The sequence below is a fragment of the Eucalyptus grandis genome, chromosome 8 (assembly GCF_016545825.1).
Source record: "Eucalyptus grandis isolate ANBG69807.140 chromosome 8, ASM1654582v1, whole genome shotgun sequence".
Lineage (NCBI taxonomy): Eukaryota > Viridiplantae > Streptophyta > Magnoliopsida > Myrtales > Myrtaceae > Eucalyptus > Eucalyptus grandis.
The window spans coordinates 70,669,967-70,694,890 of record NC_052619.1 but is presented as its reverse complement, the minus strand read 5'-3'; the positions used below and the strand labels follow the sequence as shown (position 1 = coordinate 70,694,890).

At 42.7% G+C, this 24,924-nt stretch overlaps 5 protein-coding genes and 1 pseudogene across 5 annotated transcripts in view; all 6 read right to left on the bottom strand.

Annotated features, from left to right (window-relative positions):
• Window positions 1-495: 495 nt before the first annotated feature.
• Window positions 496-3,106, bottom strand: LOC120287545 (G-type lectin S-receptor-like serine/threonine-protein kinase LECRK1). Its single transcript, XM_039300369.1, is given in 2 exon segments — window positions 496-2,888; window positions 2,891-3,106. Coding segments are annotated over 2 exon segments (2,373 nt in total). The 5' UTR covers window positions 3,033-3,106; the 3' UTR covers window positions 496-657.
• Window positions 3,107-3,786: 680 nt separating this feature from the next.
• LOC120287494 (G-type lectin S-receptor-like serine/threonine-protein kinase LECRK1) lies at window positions 3,787-6,506 on the bottom strand. Its single transcript, XM_039300308.1, has 2 exons — window positions 5,430-6,506; window positions 3,787-5,313 (listed from the first exon to the last, which is right to left on the bottom strand). The coding sequence occupies exons 1-2, from the start codon at window positions 6,504-6,506 to the stop codon at window positions 4,117-4,119; spliced, it is 2,274 nt and encodes a 757-aa protein (XP_039156242.1). The 3' UTR covers window positions 3,787-4,116.
• A 4,121-nt stretch (window positions 6,507-10,627) lies between these two features.
• LOC120287493 (autophagy-related protein 13b-like) lies at window positions 10,628-12,848 on the bottom strand. The gene is made up of 3 exons (XM_039300307.1): window positions 12,315-12,848; window positions 12,046-12,227; window positions 10,628-10,991 (listed from the first exon to the last, which is right to left on the bottom strand). The coding sequence occupies exons 1-3, from the start codon at window positions 12,846-12,848 to the stop codon at window positions 10,628-10,630; spliced, it is 1,080 nt and encodes a 359-aa protein (XP_039156241.1).
• A 1,105-nt stretch (window positions 12,849-13,953) lies between these two features.
• On the bottom strand, window positions 13,954-16,589 carry LOC120287492 (G-type lectin S-receptor-like serine/threonine-protein kinase LECRK1). Its single transcript, XM_039300306.1, has one exon. The coding sequence runs from the start codon at window positions 16,587-16,589 to the stop codon at window positions 14,217-14,219; it is 2,373 nt and encodes a 790-aa protein (XP_039156240.1). The 3' UTR covers window positions 13,954-14,216.
• Window positions 16,590-17,621: 1,032 nt separating this feature from the next.
• On the bottom strand, window positions 17,622-20,160 carry LOC120287491 (annotated as a pseudogene).
• A 2,502-nt stretch (window positions 20,161-22,662) lies between these two features.
• The window catches only part of LOC120287490 (cysteine desulfurase SufS-like), a 7,619-nt gene continuing 5,357 nt past the window's right edge, over window positions 22,663-24,924 (bottom strand). The window contains 1 exon segment of the mRNA XM_039300305.1: window positions 22,663-22,718. Coding sequence (XP_039156239.1) covers window positions 22,663-22,718 — 56 coding nt within the window.

Genomic DNA, 24,924 nt, shown 5'->3' with positions numbered 1-24,924 from the left:
TTCCAAGTCAATGCAGAAGTCCTTAAAGTTAAAATACGCGTTTGTAAGTCTTACATTAGAAAGATTCAATGTCAGCATGCAGCAACATGTTTCGGTCCTGCTGTACAACATTTTCTTAGATGCCTGGTCAAAGACGGGTTGTATGGGGGCGTTCATCGAAGAATTGCTACAGAAAATACTTTCTCGAGAAAAGATTTTGCCATGCAGCAAAAGAGCGTCCACGCCTCTCCTAAGGCTCCGCTAATTCTCACCGGTGTGCTCAAGGCTATGAAGGGAAAGGAATGGAAATTAATGCATTATATATGAATTAATCCAACATATCAACGTTTAAACATTATGAAAGTTCTACGAATTTTGCATTTAAAAGCAGCTAAAATGCATTAGTCGGAAGATTTTGTTTAAACAAAAAGTATAAAATGAAAATGAAACTAGACCGGCAAAGGAAATCTTAAGCCTCAATGCTGATTTGAATTAAGATGGAATGGAAGATGGAAATTACTAACACATCTGAACTAGGTACAAAATACAAATACTAATGTTCATCAGCTACAGAAAATTCAAGACTTGAGAGTGATTCTGAGCATTATCGTGACTCAAAATTATTGTAACATTACATGCATTGATGACTAGGAATCACAATGTGATCCGAACTTGAGTTCATATAGTGGCGGCGGCGGTCGGACATGGAGGAACTGAAATTTCAGTTGTTCCATCCAACATCATCACCACGGATTTCATCGAAGGACGAAGAGCCGGCTCGTCCTGAATGCACCAGAGGCTCACTTTCACCAGTTTCTCCAACAACCACTTATCGACTTCCTCGCCTAGGACCAACTTGTCCAGCTCTCCATCTCTGAAATGCCTGTATGCCCAGCTGGAAAGGACGATCGCCTCAGGAGTCGACGCGTTGACATCCATGTGCCTGCGACAGAATACGATCTCCAGGAGCATGATCCCATAGCTATAGACATCTGCCTTCACCGATATTGGGGTGCCCTTGTGCCATTCTGGCGCCATATAGCCTCTCGTCCCTCTGATGACTGTGAAGGTCCTGGTTTGATCCGGCATCAGGAGCTTTGCTAGCCCGAAATCGGAGATTTTGGCTGTCCAAAAGTCGTCCATCAGGATGTTTTGGGGCTTAATGTCACAGTGGATGATCGGAGCATCACACTCCTCATGTAAGTAAAGAATTCCCTTTGCGATCTCCAAGGCAATTCTCACTCTCTCATTCCAATCTGGAGACCTTTGGGATCGGAACAGAAGGTCTGCGAGGGAGCCGTTGCTCATAAACTCGTAGACGAGAAGCCTCTTGGTTCCTTCAGCACAGTAACCAAGCAACCGGACTAAATTCTTGTGATGAGTCCTTCCAATCACCCGCATTTCAGCACAGAACTCCCTCTCGCCTTCATTGATCACCTTCTCCAGTCTCTTGACAGCGATGATTCTTTTGCCTCTCGACAAACTTCCCTTGTAGACTGCTCCGAACGATCCCTTTCCCAACTCTTCCTTGAAACCATTAGTCGCCCTCTTGAGCTCTTTGTAGGAAAATGGCCTCAGGGCGAGCTCCTCTGACAAACCGATATCTCCCCTATCTAATAACTTTCTGTACTCGAGAAACCGCATCTTGAACGCAAAAAGACCAGAAATTGCAAGGGCAATGAATGAACACGTCACGAGGCCTAGGGTCACTACAAGGAGGAGAACCGTTGCGTCCCTAGTCCTTATTATGACCGTGGGCGGCTCCTCTGAAGTGTTATCTCCTGTTTGTTTTTTCTTTACACCCTCAAACCCCACCTTGAAGAATGCCGTTGATGATGTTTGTCGATCTCTCCTCGCATACTTCAGAGGAAGCTTTTGCTTCTTACAGTATGTATCTGAATCCAGGAGTGCTACGTGGCAGTCGCAATCCTCCAAGCAGGACTTGCTGCAGTCATCCTCTTGCATTTTTACCTGGAAATATGGAGGGTCATCCCAAGTCATGTTCTCCATACGCACAATGTTGCAAGAGGAGGCGCTTCTTCCAGAATCTCTACACCACTCTTCAGTGAAATTCCTCTCGCACCCGCGAGATGTCTGGTCCATATTGATGAAATCAGTGCCTGGTAGGCAACGACAAACGGGTTGATCATCGTCCAAAGTACAATAGCTGTTGAACCCACAAAAGCTCTTCACGCTGCATTTATCGTCCGGTTTTGACCACAAGAGGGTGGTTTTGTTCTCATAAAAGCCGTTGAAACTATGAGAGTATAGTTGAAGAATTCCATTCGAGTCCAACACTGCACGGTACATAATTGAATTGTTGAATGCCAAGGAGCCATCAGTCAATGTGTAATACACCGTTGAATCTGTACTGTTAATGAGAAGCAATGCGCCTGTCGAATTTAGATGCAAATCCAGATTCTGCTCCCTCCACGTATCGGAAGCCCAGTAAGCGTCCACTGATATGTTTAGAGTGTGAATGGGGTAAAGCACAAGATTGCCATCGTACTGCATTACAAGGCGAAATCGTCCTGTCGAGTGATTACTCTTAGACACGCTTGAAAACAACGCATGTCCGCGAGACAGAGATTGGCGTCCCATTAATGTATCAGTAGGGAAACTAAAACTATCCCAAATGACACGGTGATCTTTATTGTAGAGTATAAAGTTCCCGGAATCATTCATGGCAGCGTAGGAAGCTGATTCACGTACAGAAGCAATCGGCTTACTGTTCCTAGAGTCAGTCCTCAGGAGGAGCTTACCATCCATTGTTAATTCGAGTTTGGCTGTGGATGGCACTGGTGGATCATCTCGGTTTGCGGTCCATGTGGTTGTGTTTTCTACCTCACCCATCATCCAAATTCCTACTGAGAATCCATTCCCGTTCTGGTAGAAACCGAAAGCGAAGCGGCGGAAGGGGAAGGCCATGAGGTGGGGTGATTTGTGGGGGAGAGTGAAAGGCCTAATCTGATGATGTTGGGGTGTTCTTGGTCGCATGTTGCAGATCGAAAGTGCAGTAACAGTAGGAGAAATAAAGTATATTTGGAAGCCATGAGAGAAATCTGTGAGAGGTGGAGTTCAGTTTCTTTGGCTAACTAGGAGTTGCTTTTGAATGTTGAATGCTCACCAAGACTTGAGGGGTTCGGAGAAGTTGCTCACAACTTGCGTGGATGACTTTGTGAGGTCGTCTTGACTTGCCAAGTCTATGCCTTTTTGACTGGAAAAGTTGGAGTCGCTTGGAGTGAAAGATGGGGTATGTTTCCGGGACCATTTAACCCCACTAGACATAATGGATATGTTTGTAGTCAAAATGGCTAATTAGGGGAAATCTTTTGCTGTATCATGCTGAGAACCCTTTCGACTGACGTGGTAGCGAAACATGAATAATTTTCAAGAGAAAGAACAGATTAATTAGGCACCGGCGACTCGTGGAGAATGTGCATCCTGGGATGTAATACTTCACAATGGAAAATCTCCCATCATAAAGCTTCATTTGAACATCTGGAAGGGCTGGTTATTTTTCGTTTCATTCAAATTTCTATCTGTTGGGAACCTCAATAGTTATCACCAACTTTGCTCGAATTCGAGTCCTAAAGGTTCGCTAAGCTTCACATCTCTTCACAAAAGTATCAGATTACAACTGGTAACTTCTGTCCCCTGCAGATCGAGTCTGGTAGAAGGAATTCTGGTATTACATGGCGAAGCCTTGGCATTGCTCTGTTCTCCATTCATTTACTGGCATTTTTCTCAATGCTGAAGTTTCTTTGTAGCATGCTAAGGACTCAAAACCGTATGGAGATATTTTATTCGACCTTGAGTCCGAAAACAACAGTATCTTCATGAAAAAAGGGAAACGAAACTCTCATACCTAATGAGAGATATGGAGGCTTCGGCTACAATGATGCCTGCTAAGTTACATAAACGAGACATAGTCGTGGACATATGACCTGTTTATTCTTGACAGCAGAACAGATGCAAGGAGTACATAGCTGGAGATGGTTTACTAAGTCTCATGAATGTGACCTGTCACAGTGAATATTTGTGGATGCTCTACAAGTTACTGAGAAGCACAAACAAAGTCGAAAATCGTCCTTTGAGTGAGGTGCAATGACGTTATCATATGATGATTCATGCAAGTTAAGATGAACAGTACAATGGGGTTGGGCATGGCGGGCGTGGCACATCCATAATACCTTCCAGCATCAATATCACATCCTTGATTGAAGGGCGAATCTCCGAATCATCTTGCATGCAAAGGAGCCCAATTTGCACCATTCTTTCGACGCTTTTCATGTCTACTTGTTCATCTTTTACGAGCTTGGGAAGCTCTCCAGTGATGTAGCAGTTGTAGACCCACGAGCAAAGCCGCACCTCATCTGCTGACGAGACGTCGACCACCATGTTGCTCCTGCAGCACACTATTTCCAGCAACACAACTCCGTAGCTGTAAATATCGGCCTTTGTGGATACCATGGCGCTCCTCTGCAGTTCCAGGGCCACATAGCCTCTTGTACCTCTGACTTCAGTTTCGGTACCAGTTTGATTTGGCATTAAGAGCTTCGCTGGGCCAAAATCCGAGATTTTTGCGGTCCGAGATTCATCCATGAGGATATATTGTGTCGTGATGTCGCACTGAATTATTTGGAGCTCACACTCTTCGTGCAAATAAAGGATTCCTCTTGCTACTTCCAACGCAATTCTCACTCTTTCACTCCAAGGATGCCGCCTTTCAACATCAAACAGGAGATCTGCGAGTGATCCGTTCTCCATATATTCGAATACAAGAAGCTTCTTCGAGCTCTCCATGCAAAAGCCGAGCAATTGAACTATATTTTTGTGGTGAGTATGACCGATTGCAGCCATTTCAGCCTGGAACTCTTTCTCTCCTCGTTCGGTGGCTCTCTCTAATCTCTTTACCGCTACACGCTTGCTGCCATCGGGCATTGTCCCTTTGTACACCGCCCCAAGGGGGCCCTTACGGATCTCTTCCGTGAACCCACCGGTAGCTTCTTCAAGCTCCTTATATGAGAAGGATTGCAGCGTGAACTCTCGTGCTGGACCCAAAGTAGAATCTGTTGACAGCCTCGCGTACTTATGAACTCGGTATCGATACAACAAGAAACTAAACGCTGCTATCAAGGAGCAGAAAATTGCAATTGGACCCAAGCTGACCCCGACAATCAAAACAAGAGTATTCTCTCTGTCACAATTTTTGGCTTTGTGGGGACCGGTGGCGTTGGATGAGCACTGCGGACACGCAAGAGTATCTTTACTAACACCGTGGAGGAATAGTTCCCAGTTGCTTTCCCGTAGACGATAGGTAGCTTCATCTTGCTGCACAATCCATCTTGATGCAAAGCGACATCACAATTGCAGTCTTCTAGGCACGAGCTCTTGCACTCACGGATGGGAAGTGGTAGCATCAAATAAGGATGACTCCCGAATTCTACCCTCGGCAATGGGGTGATACTCGATGTAATATTGGCGTCTTCCACACCACAGTGCTGTTCATAGTTGGGGCTCCTCCAGCAACCCATATGTCTCTCGCTTTCATTGATGAAAGCGAAACCAGGAAAGCAATCACACCATGCCCCGTCGCTGCTGCCTCTGCAGTAACTGTTATAACCACAGAAACCTTTAACAACATCACATTGGTTCTCTGGTGCGGACCACCGAACGGACACTACTGAGCTTGAGAAGTCGCCTTTTAATAACCAGTGTAAATAGAGCCTGAATAGCCCATCGTCATCGAGTGTTGCGCGATGAACGGTACTGCCGCCTTTTCTAGAAAACGAGCTATGTTTGGCGAGAATTTTCTCGTAAATGCCACTATAGGTCCGCAAAGCAAGAGTTCCTTGAGAATCAAGATTTAGATGCAGTGAGGATTGCCCGGGAGTATTACTCGACCAGTATCCGTCCTGCTGGGCATCATCCGAATGGTTGACAGAACACGCGACAAGATTCCCATCATATTGCATGAAGATTCTAAACCGACCGCTTGAGCGGTCAAGTGATGATTTGCTCGAAATCAGTTCCTTTCCCTCGGAGAGGTTCTGACCGCCCAGTATGGTGTCGGTCGGGAAATCGAAGCTCTCCCAGATCACACGAGAATTGTTGCCGTAGAGCACAAAATTAATGAAATCAAGCATGGAAGCCGAGGTAACAGGCTCCAACAATTCAGAGCCGACAAGGGATTCCTCCTGACCTCCCAGACCGGTTCGGACGACGAGTTCACCGTCCATAGTGAGCATAATTGTCGCGTTTGAGGAGACCAATGGGTCATCTCGGTTTGCAGTCCACACGAGAGTGTTGTTAGGCTCACCAACAAGCCATATTCCAATGCCGTACTTTTCCCCTTGAGGATAGAACCCGAAGGCGAAAAGACCCGAAAGCGAATGCCACGAAGTGCGGTTGGTTCTCAGAGAAAGCGATGAACCGGTGGTTATCACGCTGGAGGTTGTTTGTTGAGTGTAAAAGGACAAGGAAAGCAGAAAGAGGAGCGGGTAAGCCACTTGCACAATCGCCATGGGAGAAAGCCATGCAGAGAGAGGGATAGACAGAGAGGGAAAAGGTTTTCCGAATTTTTCGAGCTTCGTTTCACAGAAATAAAACTAGTCAATAAAAACACTTTCCACTATTAAAAAAAAAATACCTTCAAAAGTGGAGAAAATATTTTCCATTTCTTAAAAAAAAAAAACATTTTCCATAACTTCTTCCATCTTGCATTCTTTTTACCAAACACATTTTCCTTTTTCTTTTTGTTCTTTTTTATTTTTTAAATAATGTTTTTAATTCTTTTTCTTTTTATTCTCTTTTCTTTTTCTTCTTCCTTTATCGATTGCCGACCATGGTGGCAGTCGCCAACCAACCACAGGCCAACTCCAACCTTGCCCAAGGCTAGATTCAGTGAGGGCAAGGCTCAAGCTTGTAATATCTGGCGAGCAGCAAGCTCATTTGCCTTGGTGAAGCTCGAGTTTCACAAATGTAGCGAGTTGAGGGGCTAGCCTTGGCGAAGTTTGGGCTCACCTGGATTGATCGAGCCTTGAGTTTGCCAGCATTAGCGGAGCTTAGGCTCGCTTGGATTGGGACAATGATCTCGTAGCTTGCCCGATCCAAGCAAGCCTCAAGCTTGCCGAATCTGGCAACTCGCGTCTTGGTCAACCGTTGGGTAGCCGGCCATTAGCGAGGCATGCGGTGACGGAGGAAGGAGGAGGAAGAAGGAAGAAGGAAAAAAAAATTAAAATTAAAATAATAAAAATTCGATTTAAAAAAAAAATTCCATTTTTAAAAAATATATAAATTAAAATTATTATTTTTTGATCATTTTTCGCTAAAAATCAAATTAAATAACGAAAAATGGAAAATATTTTTTGCTCAAATTTGAAATTTCAACAAAATACAGGAAATATAGTCATTTTCTTGGAAAATGACATTCTAAAAAAAATATTTTTCAAAAACATAATATTTTTCGCAAAACAAATGAACCCTTAGTTGAAATCTCACTAATGAGTTGCTATGTGACCATTTCCAAGGAAATCCAGTTGTCCAATGAACCAGCAAGACGAGGAAAATGACATTCTAGAAAATATTTTTCGAAAACATAATACTTTTCGCGAAACAAACGGACACTTAGTTGAAATCTCACTAACGAGTTGCTTTGTGACCATTTCCAAGGAAATCCAGTTGTCCAGTGAACCAGCAAGACGAGGAGAAGAGAACCTGCGGACTTGGCGGGAGGCCTGGACAAAGAAGCAAAACCGACACGAGAAGAAAAGCTGTCCTCCGCTTTTGTTTACGCGACATAAGTACACAGGAAGATCTCACTTTAACTTCTGTCTACTTCAACGAAAGAGGTGGCTAAAATGATTGCTTGCCAACTATAAACGTTAAATACACGCATAGACGAGAGAGTTTGCTAGTCACCCTTAGGAATTTTGCTCTAATTATCCATCTCCCGAAATTTCCAAGCACTTTTCGGCAAGAGGTGGCTTACCATTTAGATTCATTTTAAGGACTTGGCACAGATGTGGTTAACATGTCGCCCCGAGCAGACCTCCAATGACTAGATAATCTCTCCGTGTCTCTCAAACCAACCAGACGTTTCCAAGTCTCCCCAGGACTGGGAGCACGCGCGCGAAGAAAATGCTTGCCAGGAAAACTATATAGGGATAAAATGTATGTCAACTTCTCTCTTATTTCCTCGTCCTTCACTCAACCAAGAGAGAATCAGACAACTCATTAAGCTATTTCTCCTTACGCCAAAACACAAAAAATTAATTTATTTCCCTAGCAATCGACATATAATTTGGTTCCAGTCAATCATGCCTTGTGCATAAAGATGGCATCCATTTGAAGTTTTAAGGAAAATTCCAAATAAGGGTCGGAAGTGCTCTCATTTTCTCAAATAAATACCTAAAGTGAACCTTATTTTAAATAAGGGTCTGAAATGGTCATATCAGTCTAAAAGAGTGGCCTTAAATGGTTATAACTATTTCAAAGAATGACCTAGTTTTGCTGGGAAAAGTGCCAAAAAGTCTTAAACCTTTTGCCTTTGTGCCGATTTAGTCACAAACCTTTTTTTAGTGCCAATTCAGTTCTAAACCTTTTAAAGTTGTGCCAATTCAGTTCTTTCCGGCCAATTTTGCTCGGATTTTGCTGACTGGACGCCGGCCGGCTAACGTGACCTAATTGGCGCGCGTGGACAACTTTTAATAATATTTTAATATTTTTATTTTATTTTATTTTTATTATTTTTGTCTTTTTCCTCCAGCCGATCGACAAGGTCCGGCGGCCGTAGAGGCGACCCGGGCGAGGGCAAGGCCGACCTCACCTAATCTGGCGAGGCGAGGCTCACCCATGGCCGGCAAGGGCTAGTGAGGGTGAGGCTCACCCATGGCGGCGAGGTCGGCGAGGCTTGACCTCGCCCATGGCCGCCTCGCTAGATCAAGCCATGGGCGAGGCTCGCCCTCACCGGATCTGGCGAGGTCGAGCCTCGCGGCCCTCACCAAACCTCGCCGGATCGGGCCATGGGCGAGCCTCGCCCTCATCGGCCCTCGCCGGCCATGGGTGAGGCTTGCCTCGCCAGATCCGACGAGGTCGGCCTCGCCCCGCCGGCGGTCGCCTTTGGCCGATCGCCGGATCTCGCGGCCGGTTGGAGGAAAAAGACAAAAATATAAAATATAAAAATATTAAAAATATTATTAAAAGTTGTCAATATCAAGACCGATCAAGGCCACGCTAGCTAGCTGGCTTCTAGTCAGCAAAATTTGACAAAAATTGGCCGAAAATGACTGAATTGGCACAACAAAAAGGTTTAGGACCGAATCGGCACCAAAAAAAGGTTTAGGACTAAATCGACACAAAACAAAAGGTTTAGGACTTTACAGCACTTTTTCCAATTTCGCCGACTCACTAGCCGGCAAAATATTCCAACTAAGGATATTTTTATCAAAACACAAGTTAAATTTAAATTAAATTAAATTAGATTAAAAAAAAAACACACAAGCCGGAAGGGTCCCTCCAACCTGTGGCTATTGCCCCATCACCGGTGGGGCGGTGACAAAGGAGCCAGGCAGTGGGTCCCCGGCACTTGTGTTTTCTTTTTTCTATTTTTAATTTTTAGAAGAAAAAAAGGAAAAAAGAAAGAAAGAGAAAAATTAAGAATTTAAAATTTTAAAAGACAAAATTGTTTTTCATATCCGGTGAGTTCAGCCTTTCTTTGACATTGATATGGCCATTTCAGGGTCTTATTTGAAATAAGATTAACTTCAAGCTTTTATTTGAAAAAATAAAGATATTTCAGACTATTATTTAAAACAATGTCTACTTCATACTCTTATTTGAGAAAATGAGAATATTTTCGGCCTTCATTTGAAATTTTCCCAAAGTTTTATGCCAGAAAATAGGACAAATTGGTTCTTTTGCAGCCCGACTGACTGGTTCTTTTGCAGCCCGACTGACTGGCAAAGAATTCCAATGTTGGGCACTGCGATACCAAACATGCCCGCAGATTCTAAATTGGGATCATCAGGTGTCCTGCACCATGAATCCCCATTTCTGCAAAGATAGCTCCATAGACCGCCCTATAATTCAAGCCGATGCGCAGAAAAGAATTCAACAAGAGAGCTTGTACAGATTCGGCACAAGCAATTTAGCTTTAAGAGCAGCACAGGCTGATGAAAGTTTTTCTTTTATTGCCCGCTAAAGTTACGTACTATTAGTTTCTGTTTACATCTCAGAATATATACCAGCAAGCACTCTATACTGTCGACAGATATAACAATTCACGTAACAATCTGCTGATAATCACAACAGCAGCAGATTGAAACCATAACTAAGAAAAACAAAGCAATAAGGTAAGGTCTCTGTACAAAGTAGCCTGTGGGCTATACTTCCTCCATGCTGATACGTCATGTGGTAAAGCAAAAGCACCGGTTAGTATTTCCAATAGCAGGCAATAAGTATGTACGGATTAAATATGAACAGTAGGACCCAGCTGCTAATTCAATCTCATTATGCTTTGTCTGTACACGTGTAAAAAGATTTGAGGTCGGTCAGCGGTGAATTCCACAGGTACCTCTGCTAAAATTTAACGGTACCTCCACCGGTAGATTCTACAGCAGCAACATAATTGGTCATGCTCTGCGATCTACTGGTACGTCCTTGAGAAAAGCAATAAATTCTTCATCTCCTTATAACCGTTAAGTTCTTCCAAAGCATCAGCTGTCGTCTTGGATGTGAGAAAAGCAGAGGATGCAACACTTGAAGTGCCATCCTGAGCCGATATGGATTTAGGGGTCTGGCAATACTCATGTAAGCTGTTGCTCCAAGTCTCAGATCCAGAGGCTTGTGAAGCTGTTGCCAAATTTGAGACGTCTTGGTGAAGAGGAGGAGCTTTCTTCAACATATCCACGAGAGCTCCAACAGCAGCACCCTGAGATTTTCTGATTGGCAAAAATGAACCAGACTGGAGTGGCTCATGTGCATGTCTTCTTTTATCGAATAAATCCGCTCTGCAAACAATGCACTAATCAGATCACTCTAACACAAGAAGTATGGAGTTAGTAGATTGATTCAGAGGAGAAAGGACTTTATAACAATGCATTAGAACAATAGGAAGTAAAAGGGAAAGCAGCACAAGTGAACTTGGATATACTTTTGCACTTCATCAACAAAGATTCTGGCAGAAACAATGCAGACATGAGTAATTTATGATTTTGGTAAATCGGTCAAGCTTAGAAGCAGTTTGCAGAAAGCTGTTTCGGCAGAATATTCATCCAATCTAACAACAGCTTATCAATCTACAAAAGTAAAATTATAACAAAGAGAGAAAGTTTGCCAACCTAGGAAAAAATCGATAACAAAGCTTGGTGCATGGACATCACCACATTCTTATCAATTTACAGTTGTACGTGGGTGATACCTCTAACTTGTAATCACCAATCTCAGAAACGGTTGGAAGGAAATTCCTCCAATCAGGGATGGAGAAAATTATAGCCCTTAAAGAAAAAAAAATAGTGTGGAAGTTACCAATTAAATAATGTGTTCATTGAAGAGCCAAGATAAAGAGACAAATGAGCATGACAAAGTAACTCCAATAAGAATAATAATTAGACCTTAATAAATGGATAGCCTCATCACCGCATTGCAAGAAACTAATATATAGATCAACAAAAAAATAAAGACTAAAGAGGGCATCCCATCGCACAAGGCTGACCGCACGGCATGCTCTAAGGAGGGGTTTATGAACACAGCCTTACCCTTGATTTTCCAGAAAGATTGTTTCCGCAACTCAAACCTATGACCTTAGGCCACAATGGAGTAAAAGAAGAATCAACACAATCGTTCATGAGCTATGAATCAATTGTGATGGCAGCTCCAACAAAGCTCACAATCTCCTATCATTTTTCCAATCATACCTTTAAATTTCAGAAAATATGCATTATGAGAATACACACAGATATAGGCAACAGTATTTCGCTGCGGGCATTTAAAGCAGATCGCCTATATATTGAAGTAATGCAAGCAAATTGTTTGAAAACTTGAGGGGGTAGAGAACACATTTACCTGCTACCTGGATCAGTCACAACATCTTCGGCCACATCGAATGCACAAGTGTACTCAGGCTCACCAAAATCATCATGGAAAGACCTGCCGGAGCTTCTGGAATAGGAGATATTTGCTGAACTTTCAGATGATATTCTTAACCCAGGAGGTCTTCCTTTGTCATCCCTTCCGACAAAAGACATCTACAAAAGAAAAGAGGGAATTTTCAATAGAGCTGCCGGAAAAGAAAAGCTCACCAGATGACTCTGCAGAGGTATTTAACAATATACCTTGTCAACCGTTGCACCATCACGGCTGGGACACATACTTTTATCAGCCATTGAAGGGCCATATCTAGTACCGTTGAGAGGAGGTGAAGGAGGGAGATTTTGGTTCTTGAACAACGTAGGGGAATTAAGAAACTTTGTTGCATGTATGTTAAACTGGAGCACTCTCAGATCGTAAAAGAGCCCCCGAAAGATGACTCCCAGGTATATAAATGGGCGGGGAGGGTGAGGGAAAGGAGAAAAGGTAGGGGACGGATAGTATTCATCAAAGCTCGCATCATACTTATGAGCATTAGATACTTCAGGTGGGTGAGCTGGCAAACCTGGAGGGGGAAATCGACAAGAAAAGGGGTGAGAAGCTGAAGCATAAGGTTCGGAATGGGTTGGTGAAGGCGAGAAAGTCACGGGAGGCGGAGAGGCGCAGTATTCATCAAAATTCCATTGTGTCCCCTTAGAATAGCAACGACGAGGGGGAGCCACGAGATGCAGGAAGCACTGGGAATCTCTTAAGCGGGTCAGCTGATGGGCTGCCCACATGATCGTGTCAGCTAAAGAACTTTAATCTAATATATAATATCATTTCTGAATTTTTTAATTTATTTAATGTGATCTTTAAACTTTTGGTACTTATTTAATTTATGTTCTAAACTATATGAAAATGTTCAATGCTGTTCCTAAATTTGAATTAATAAAAATGGCGATTTTGAATATTTTCATATAATTCATGAACTAAATTAAACGTGTAACAAAAAGTCTAAAAATCACATTGAACAAATTAAAATTTCATGAATAATATTACATATTAAATTAAGTTTAGAGTCATTTGTGTGGTTTACCCTTCTTATTACTTGCTTTGCTCGTTTATTTACTTGTGCGGAAGCTGAAGGACAAGAAAGCACATAGAATGGGTAAAGTGACATGGACTTGGCCCATTGTTTTTTTTTTTTTTTTTAATTTATAGGCCCAATTCTTACAATCAATGTCATGGTGACTTACTACTTACATTGCTAAGATTTAATATGGAGCGGTAAGTTCTCATAGAAGTTTAATAAATTCCAATTTCTTGAACGACGTCAGTTAGATGGTAACTTACCTTCAAAGCGGACCTATGTTGGTATGTTGTTAATTTCACCAGTAACTTGTTATTTGCACTGCTAAGAGTTAGTTTCAAGAGATGAATTTATAAAAAGAACTTAAAAATTATTATTATATCGATGGTCTTGAGTCATTAACAACGAGTGTAAATGACAACTAAGTATTTCATCAGCAAGTTACCAATTGTACGAATTTACAAACTGAGTTTGGATTTTACTAGTAGTGCAAATATTTACTATGTAAACAGTGTTCCCTTTTTTCCAAACGGAATTTCAGAAACACCGTTTGTAGGTGATTTCTTCTTCCTTATTTATTGCCACGTTTTGGCCTAAACAAAATGGAAGTCAAACTAAAATACGGTGTCATTGCGTTTATAAAAGCTATAATTTTTTGAAATAATTTTTTTTTTAGGATAGACTTTGATATAAATGTGATGACATTGCGTTTATAAAAGCTATAGCTTTGTTCATTCACAAAAGTCTTGACTCTTACACCATCAGGAGCAAACCAGCTGAAGGGTAAAAATAGATAGAAAGGCATAGATAACAGAGAATCAATTGGATGATTCTGATCATTGGTCTAGAATGAGAGAGAACCTACGTAATACCCATTGTTGCAGTCTTGCAGATGTCCTCTTCTTCCTGAGCTGATAATGTAGCATAGAACACACATAATCCTTATTTAACCCAGAAAATATCAACTTTAAAAGGTACGGCATGTCTCAAATACCGAGAATGAAACGATGATCTCCTGGAGTGCTGTTAGATGAGACTCTTGAGTAGGGAAAGGTTCTATACTTGGGGTGCTCAGTTACGAGGAAGCAGCAGTGGGACATGGAGGAACCGCTATATCAGTTATCCCTTCCAACATCATCACCACACATTTCATCGAAGGACGAAGCGCCGGCTCATCCTGAATGCACCACAACCCGACCTTGATCAGGTTCTCCAGGGACTTCTTCTCTATTTCTTCGCCCCAAACCAGCTTCTCAAGCTCTCTCGCTTCGAAATGCTTGTAGACCCAAGAAGAAAGAACAATCTCCTCGGGCCTCTGAACGTCGACCTCCATGCCCCGCCGACAGCACACGATCTCGAGGAGCATGATCCCGTAACTGTAGACATCCGTCTTCAATGAAATTGGAGTGTTCTTTTGCCATTCGGGAGCCATGTATCCTCTTGTCCCTCGGACACCCGTGAAAGTCCGGGTTTGGTCGGGCATCAGAAGCTTTGCTAGCCCGAAATCGGAGATTTTGGCTGTCCAAAAGTCGTCCATCAGGATGTTTTGGGGCTTAATGTCACAGTGGATGATCGGGGCGTCACACTCCTCATGTAAGTAAAGAATTCCCTTTGCGATCTCCAAGGCAATTCTCACTCTCTCATTCCAATCTGGACGCCTTTGGGATCGGAACAGAAGGTCTGCGAGGGAGCCGTTGCTCATAAACTCGTAGACGAGAAGCCTCTTGGTTCCTTCAGCACAGTAACCAAGCAACCGGACTAAATTCTTGTGATGAGTCCTTCCAATCACCCGCATTTCAGCACAGAACTCCCTCTCGCCTTCATTGATCACCTTCTCCAGTCGCTTGACAGCGATGATTCTTTTGCCTCTCGACAAACTTCCCTTGTAGACTGCTCCGAACGATCCCTTTCCCAACTCTTCCTTGAAACCATTAGTCGCCCTCTTGAGCTCTTTGTAGGAAAATGACCTCAGGGCGAGCTCCTCTGACAAACCGATATCTCCCCTATCTAATAACTTTCTGTACTCAAGCAACCGCAACTTGAACGCAAAAAGACCAGAAATTGCAAGGGCGATGAATGACCACGTCACGAGGCCTAGGGTCACTACGAGGAGGAGAACCGTTGCGTCCTTGGTCCTTATTATGACCGTGGGCGGCTCCTGTGAAGTGTTATCACCTTTTTGTTTTTTCTTTACACCCTCAAACCCCACCTTGAAGAACGCTGTTGATGATGCTTGTCGATCTCTCCTAGCATATTTCAGAGGAAACTTTTGCTTCTTACAGTATCCATCTGAATTTAGGAGTGCCACGTCGCAGTCACAATCCTCCAAACAGGACTTGCTGCAATTATCCTTTTGCAGTATTGCCTGGAAATATGGAGGGTCATCCCAAGCCATGTTCTCCATAGACACGATGTTGCGAGAGGAGGCGCTTCTTCCAGAGTCTCTACACCACTCTTCAGTGAAATTCCTCTCGCATCCGCCAGATTTCTGGTCCATATCGATGAAATCAGTGCCAGGTAGGCAACGACAAACGGGTTGATCATCGTCCAAAGTACAATAGCCGTTGAACCCACAAAAGCTCTTCACCCCACATTTATCGTCCGGTTCTGACCACTCGAGGGAGGTTTTATACCAGTAAAAGTGGTCGAAACTATGAGAGTATAGCTGAAGAATTCCGTTTGAGTCCAACACTGCACGGTACATAATTGAATTGTTGAATGCCAAGGAGCTATATGACAATGTTTTATACACTGTCGAATCTGAATTGTTGATGAGAAGTAATGCGCCTGTCGAATTTAGATGCAAATTCAGATTCTGATGACCCCATGTATCGGAAGCCCAGTAAGCGTCCACTGATATGTTTGGAGTGTGAATGGGGTAAAGCACAAGATTGCCATCATACTGCATCTCAAGGCGAAATCGCCCTGTCGAGTGATTACTCTTGGACACGCTAGAATGCAACGCAGCTCCGGAAGACAGAGATTGGCCTCCCATCAATGTATCGGTAGGGAAACTAAAACTGTCCCAAATGATATGAAGATCTTTATTGTAGAGTATAAAGTTCCCGGAATCATTCATGGCAGCGTAGGAAGCTGATTCACGTACAGAAGCAATCAACTTACTGTTCCTAGAGTCAGTCCTCAGGAGGAGCTTACCAGCAGATGTTAATTCGAGTCTGGCTGTGGATGGCACTGGTGGATCATCTCGGTTTGCGGTCCATGTGGTTGTGTTTTCTGCCTCACCCATCATCCAGATTCCTACTGAGAATCCATTTCCGTTCTGGTAGAAACCAAAAGCAAAGTGGCTGGAAGGCGAAAGCCATGAGGTGGGGTGATTTGTGGGGGAGAGTGAAGAGCCTAATCTGATGAAGTTGGGTTGTTTTTGGTCGCATGTTGCACATCGATAGTGCACTAACAGTAGGAGAAATAAAGCATATTTGGAAGCCATGAGAGGAATCTGTGAGAGGTGGAGTTCAGTTTCTTTGGCTAACTAGGAGCTGCTTTTGAATGTCGAATGCTCACCAAGACTTGAGGGGTTCACAGAAGTTGCTCACAGCTTGCGTGGATGACTTTTGAGATCATCTTGACTTGCCAAGTCTTTGCCTTCTTGACTGGAGAAATTGGAGTCGCTTGGAGTGAAAGATGGGGTACGTTTCCACGACCATTTACCACCACTAGATATAACGCCATATGTTTTGTAGTCAAAATGGCTAGTTAGGGGAAATCTTTTGCTGTATCCTACTGAGAACCCATTCGACTGGCGTGGTCACAAAACTTTAATCATTTTCAAGAGCAAGAACGGATTAATTAGGCATCAGTGACTCGTGGAGTGTGCACTCCTGGGATGTAAAATCTTCCATCATAAAGCTTCATTTAAACATCTGGTAGGGTTGTTATTTTTTGTTTTCATTCATAATCGCCATTGTGCCAACTTAGAAGTATCGTCTTGAATGTACAGAGGCGACCTTTCTTTTGAACCCTTAATAGTAATACTGTTAGGTTTCTTAAAGACCCCAATATAATTTAAATTTCTATCTGCTGGGAACCTCAATAATTATCACCAACTTTGCTCGAATTTGAGTCCTAAAGGTTCACTAAGCTTCACATCTCTTCACAAATGTATCAGACGACAACTGATAACTTCTGTCCTCTAAAGATCGAGTTTGGCAGAAGGAATTCTGGTATTACATGGCGAAGCCTTGGCATTGCTCTGTTCTCTGTTCATTTACTGGCATTTTTCTCAATGCTGAAGTTTCTTTGTAGCATGCTAAGGACTCAAAACCGTATGGAGATATTTTATTCGACCTTAAGTCAGAAAACAACAGTATTCTTATGAAAAAAGGGAAACGAAACTCTCATACCTAACGAGAGGTATGGAGGTTTCGGCTACAAAGATGCCTACTAAGTTACATTTACGAGATGTAGTAGCGGACATATGACCTGTTTATTCTTGACAGCAGAACAGATGCAAGGAGTACAAGGCTGGAAATGGTTTACTAAGTTTCATGAATGAGACCTGTCACAGTGAATATTTGTGGATGCTCTACAAGTTACTGAGAAGCACCAAACAAAGTCGAAAATCGTCCTTTGAGTGAGGTGCAATGACATTTCATATGATGAGTCATGCAAGTTAAGATGAACAGGACGATGGGGTTGGGCATGGCGGGCGTGGCACATCCATAATACCTTCCAGCATCAATATCACATCCTTGATTGAAGGACGAATCTCCGAATCATCTTGCACGCAAAGGAGCCCAATTTGCACCATTCTTTCCACGCTTTTCATGTCTACTTGTTCATCTTTTACGAGCTTGGGAAGCTCTCCGGTGATGTAGCAGTTGTAGACCCACGAGCACAGCAGCACCTCATCTGCTGACGAGACATCGACCACCATGTTGCTCCTGCAGCACACTATTTCCAGCAAAACAACTCCGTAGCTGTAAATATCGGCCTTTGTGGATACCATGGCGCTCCTCTGCAGTTCCGGGGCCACATAGCCTCTTGTACCTCTGACTTCAGTTTTGGTACCAGTTTGATTTGGCATTAAGAGCTTCGCTAGGCCAAATTCCGAGATTTTTGCGGTCCGAGATTCATCCATGAGGATATTTTGTGTCGTGATGTCGCGGTGAATTATTTGGAGCAAACACTCTTCGTGCAAATATAGGATTCCTCTTGCTACTTCCAACGCAATTCTCACTCTTTCACTCCAAGGAAGCCGCCTTTCAACATCAAACAGGAGATCTGCGAGTGATCCGTTCTCCATATATTCGAATACAAGAAGCTTCTTCGAGCTCTCCATGCAAAAGCCGAGCAATTGACTATATTTTTGTGGTGAGTATGACCGATTGCAGCCATTTCAGCCTGGAACTCTTTCTCTCCTCGTTCGGTGGCTCTCTCTAATCTCTTTACCGCTACACGCTTGCTGCCATCGGGCATTGTCCCTTTGTACACCGCCCCAAGGGGGCCCTTACGGATCTCTTCCGTGAACCCACCGGTAGCTTCTTCAAGCTCTTATATGAGAAGGATTGCAGCGTGAACTCTCGTGCTGGACCCAAAGTAGAATCTGTTGACAGCCTCACGTACTTATGAACTCGGTATCGATACAACAAGAAACTAAACGCAGCTATCAAGGAGCAGAAAATTGCAATAGGACCCAAGCTGACCCCGACAATCAAAACAAGAGTATTCTTCTCTGTCACAATTTTTGGCTTTGTGGGGACCGGTGGCGTTGGATGAGCACTGGGGACACGCAAGAGTATCTTTACTAACACCGTGGAGGAATCGTTCCCAGTTGCTTTCCCGTAGACGATAGGTAGCTTCATCTTGCTGCACAATCCATCTCGATGCAAAGCGACATCACAATTGCAGTCTTCTAGGCACGAGCTCTTGCACTCACGGATGGGAAGTGGTAGCATCAAATAAGGATGACTCCCGAATTCTACCCTCGGCAATGGGGTGATACTCGATGTAATATTGGCGTCTTCCACACCACAGTGCTGTTCATAGTTGGGGCTCCTCCGGCAACCCATAAGTCTCTCGCTTTCATTGATGAAAGCGAAACCAGGAAAGCAATCGCACCATGCCCCGTCGCTGCTGCCTCTGCAGTAACTGTTATAACCACAGAAACCTTTAACAACATCACATTGGTTCTCTGGTGCGGACCACCGAACGGACACTACTGAGCTTGAGAAGTCGCCTTTCAAGAACCAGTGTAAATAGAGCCTGAATATCCCATCGTCATCGAGTGTTGCGCGATGAACGGTACTGCCGCCTTTGCTAGAAAACGAGCTATGATTGGCGAGAATTTTCTCGTAAATGCCACTATAGGTCCGCAAAGCAAGAGTTCCTTGAGAATCAAGATTTAGATGCAGTGAGGATTGCCCGGGAGTATTACTCGACCAGTATCCGTCCTGCTGGGCATCATCCGAGCGGTTGACAGAACACGCGACAAGATTCCCATCATATTGCATGAAGATTCTAAACCGACCGCTTGAGCGGTCAAGCGATGATTTGCTCGAAATCAGTTCCTTTCCCTCGGAGAGGCTCTGACCGCCCAGTATGGTGTCGGTCGGGAAATCGAAGCTCTCCCAGATCACACGAGAATTGTTGCCGTAGAGCACAAAATTACCGGAATCAAGCATGGAAGCCGAGGTAGCAGGCTCCAACAATTCAGAGCCGACAAGGGATTCCTCCTGACCTCCCAGACCGGTTCGGACGACGAGTTCACCGTCCATAGTGAGCTTAATTGTCGCGTTTGAGGAGACCAATGGGTCATCTCGGTTTGCAGTCCACACGAGAGTGTTGTTAGCCTTACCAACAAGCCATATTCCAATGCCGTACTTTTCCCCTTGAGGATAGAACCCAAAGGCGAAAAGGCCCGACGGCGAATGCCACGAAGTGCGGTTGGTTCTCAGAGAAAGCGATGAACCGGGGGTTATCACGCTGGAGGTCGTTTGTTGAGTGTAAAAGGACAAGGAAAGCAGAAAGAGGAGCGGGTAAGCCACTTGCACAATCGCCATGGGAGAAAGCCGCGCAGAGAGGGATAGACAGAGAGGGAAAAGGTTTTCCGAATTTTTGAGGTTCGTTTCGCAGAAATAGAACTAGCCAATAAAAACACTTTCTGCTATTAAAAAAACACCTTTAAAATGGGGAAAATGTTTTCCACTTCTAAAAAAATGAAAACATTTTCCATAACTTTTCCATCCTGCATTCTTTCACCAAACACATTTTCCTTTTTCTTTTTATTTTTTTCTAAAAATATTTTTAATTCTTTTCTTCTTCCTTTATCAATTGCCGACCATGGTGGCGGTCGCCAACCAGCCACAGGCCAACTCCAACCTTGCCCAAGGCCAAATTCGGTGAGGGCGAGGCTTAAGCTCGTCGATTTGGCGAACCGCAAGCTCATTCGCCTCGGCAAAGCTCAAGCTTTGCGGATGTAGCGAGTTGCGAGTTGGTGCCTTGGCGAAGTTTGGGCTCACTGGATTGAGAGAGCCTCGAGTTCGCCAACATTAGCGGAGCTTAGGCTCGCTCGGATCGGGTCAACGATCTCGCGCCTTGCTCGATCCAAGCAAGCCTCAAGCTCGCCAAATTTGGCAACCTGCGTCTTGGTCAACCATTGGGTAGTAGGCCATTGGCGAGGCATGTGGTGACGGAGGAAGGAGGAGGAAGGAAAAAAAAAATTATAATAATAAAAATTCGATTTTAAATAAAAATAATTAAAATTCCATTTTTTTAAAAATATATATAAATTAAAATTATTATTTTTTGATAATTTTTTTGCCAAAAATCAAATTAAATAACGAAAATGAAAAATATTTTTCACTCAAATTTGAAATTTCAACAAAATACGGGAAATATAGTCATTTTCTTGGAAATGACATTCTAGAATATATTTTTCAATATACAAACGGACCCTTAGTTGAAATCTCACTGACGAGTTCTTTATGTGACCATTTCCAAGGAAATCAAGTTGTCCAATGAACCAGTAGGACGAGGAAAATGACATTCTACAGAAAATATTTTTCGAAAATATAATATTTTTCGCGAAATAAACGGACCATTTGTTGAAATCTCACTAACGAGTTGCTATGTGACGAAATCCAGTTGTCCATTGAACCAGCAAGACGAGGAGAAGAGAACCTGCGGACTTGGCGGGAGGATTGGACAAAGAAGCAAAACCGACACTAGAAGAAAAGCTGTCCTCCGCTTTCGTTTCCGCGACACAAGTACACAGGAAGATCTCACTTTAACTTCTGTCTACTTCAACGAAAGAGGTGGCCAAAATGATTGCTTGCCAACTATAAACGTTAAATACACGCATAGACGAGAGTTTGCTAGTCACCCTTAGGAATTTTGCTCTAATTATCCATCTCCCGAAATTTCCAAGCACTTTTCGGCAAGAGGTGGCTTACCATTTAGATTCATTTTAAGGACTTGGCACAGATGTGGTTAACATGTCGCCCCGAGCAGACCTCTAATGACTAGATAATCTCTCCGTGTCTCTCAAACCAACCAGACGTTTCCAAGTCTCCCCAGGACTAGGAGCACGCGGGAAGAAATGCTTGCCAGGAAAACTGTATAGGGATAAAATGTATGTCAACTTCTCTCTTATTTCCTCGTCCTTCACTCGACCAAGAAAGAATCGGACAACTCATTAAGCTATTTCTCCTTACGCCAAAAACAAAAAAAAATTAATCTATTTCCTCAACCTGGCAATTGACATATAATTTGGTTCCAGTCAATCATGCCTTGTGCATAAAGATGGCATCCATTTCAAGTTTTAAGGAAAATTCCATATAAGGGCCGGAAGTGCTATCATTTTCTCAAATAAATACCTAAAGTGAACCTTATTTTAAATAAATGTCAAAAATGGCCATATCAGTCTCAAAGAGTGGCCTTAAATGGTTATAACTATTTCAAATAAGGACCTAGTTTCGCTGACTCACTTTGGCCGGCAAAATATTCCAACTAAGGATATTTTTATCAAAACACAAGTTAAATTTAAATTAAATTAGATTAAAATTAGAAAAAAACACAAGCCGGAAGGGTCCCTCTAGCCTATGGCAATCACCCCATCGCCAATGGGGCGGCGACAAAGGCCAGTGGGGTCCCAGAGCACTTGTGTTTTCTTTTTTTTTTTAATTTTTAGAAGAAAAATGGAAAAAAAAAAGAAAGAAAAAAATTAAGAATTTAAAATTTTAAAAGACAAAATTGCTTTTCATATCTGGTGAGTTCAGCCTTTCTTTGACATTGATATGGGCACTTCAAGCTTTATTTGAAATAAGATTAACTCCAAGCTCTTATTTGAAAAAATAAAGATATTTCGAACTATTATTTGAAACAATGTCCAGATTCTTATTTGAGAAATGAGAATATTTTCAGCTCTCATTTGAAATTTTCCTGAAGTTTTATGCCAGAAAATAGGGCAAATCGGTTCTTTTGCAGCCCTGACTGACTGGCAAAGAATTCCAATGTTGGGCACTGCGATACCAAACATGCCCGCAGATTCTAAATTGGGATCATCAGGTGTCCTGCCCCATGAATCCCCATTTCTGCAAAGATAGCTCCATAGACCGCCCTATAAATCAAGCCGATGCGCAGAAAAGAATTCAACAAGAGAGCTTTTACAGACTCGACATAAGCAATTTAGCTTTAAGAGCAGCACAGGCTGATGAAAAATTTTCTTTTATTGCCCACTAAAGTTATGTACTATTAGTTTCTATTTACATCTCAGAATATATACCAGCAAGCACTCTATATATACCATCGACAGATATAACAATTGACGTAACAATCTGCTGATAATCACAACAGCAGCAGATTGAAACCATAACTAAGAAAAACGAAGCAATAAGGTAAGGTCTCTGTACAAAGTAGCCTGTGGGCTATCCTTCCTCCATGGTGATACGTCATGTGGTAAAGCAAAAGCACCGGTTAGTATTTCCAATAGCAGGCAATAAGTATGTACGGATTAAATATGAACAGTAGGACCCAGCTGCTAATTCAATCTCATTATGCTTTGTCTGTACACGTGTAAAAAGATTTGAGGTCGGTCAGCAGTGAATTCCACAGGTACCTCTGCTAAAATTTAACGGTACCTCCACCGGTAGATTCTACAGCAGCAACATAATTGGTCATGCTCTGCGATCTACTGGTACCTCCTTGAGAAAAGCAATAAATTCTTTTTTTTTTGGTAAAGGTAAGTAATAAAAAGCAATAAATTCTTCATCTCCTTATAACCGTGAAGTTCTTCCAAGGCATGAGCTGTCGTCTTGGATGTTAGAAAAACAGAGGATGCAACACTTGAAGTGCCATCCTGAGCCGATATGGATTTAGGGGTCTGGCAATATTCATGGATGCTGTTGCTCCAAGTCTCAGATCCAGAGGCTTGTGAAGCTGTTGCCAAAGTTGAGACGTCTTGGTGAAGAGGAGGAGCTTTCTTCAACATATCCACAAGAGCTCCAACAGCAGCACCCTGAGATTTTCTGATTGGCAAAAATGAACCAGACTGGAGTGGCTCGTGTGCATGTCTTCTTTTATCGAATAAATCCACTCTGCAAACAATGCACTAGTCAGATCACTCTAACACAAGAAGTATGGAGTTACAAGATTGATTCAGAGGAGAAAGGACTTTATAACAATGCATTGGAACAATAGGAAGTAAAAGGGAAAGCAGCACAAGTGAACTTGGATATACTTTTGCACTTCATCAACAAAGATTCTGGCAGAAACAATGCAGACATGAGTAATTTATGATCTTGGTAAATCGGTCAAGCTTAGAAGCAGTTTGCAGAAAGCTGTTTCGGCAGAATATTCATCCAATCTAACAACAGCTTATCAATCTACAGAAGTAAAATTATAACAAAGAGAGAAAGTTTGCCAACCTAGGAAAAAATCGATAACAAATCTTGGTGCATGGACATCACCACATTCTTATCAATTTACAGATGTACGTGGGTGATACCTCTAACTTGTAATCACCAATCTCAGAAACGGTTGGAAGGAAATTCCTCCAATCAGGGATGGAGAAAATTGTAGCCCTTAAAGAAAGAAAAATAGTGTGGAAGTTACCAACTAAATAATGTGTTCATTGAAGAGCCAAGATAAAGAGACAAATGAGCATGACAAAGTAACTCCAATAAGAATAATAATTAGACATTAATAAATGGATAGCCTCATCGTCGCATTGCAACAAACTAAGATATAGATCAACAAAAAAATAAAGACTAAAGAGGGCATCCCATCGCAAGGCCGCCCGCACGGCATGCTCTAAGGAGGGGTTTATGAACACAGCCTTACCCTTGATTTTCCAGAAAGAATGTTTCCGCAACTCAAACCTATGACCTCAGGCCACAATGGAGTAGAAGAAGAATCAACACAATCGTTCATGAGCTATGAATCAATTGTGATGGCAGCTCCGACAAAGCTCACAATCTCCTAACATTTTTCCAATCATACCTCTAAATTTCAGAATATGCATTATGAGAATACAAACAGATATAGGTTTCCTTGAGGGAGTCCTCTTGGCTTTTGGTTTCCCCGAGTTTATAACTTAGCTGATTATGACATGTGTTCACATCCTAAGTTTTTGATTGCATTAAATGGGGAGCTTCATGGATTCTTTGCGAATGGCCATGGCATTCGTCAAGGTGGTCCTATCTCTCCCTATTTATTTACTTTAGTGATGGAAGTCCTATCAGGGATATTATTCAGATGCTCTTTGAAGCTGGAGTTGAAGTTCTTCTGAAGATGCAAGCCCACGAGCCTTTCATATATTTTCTTTG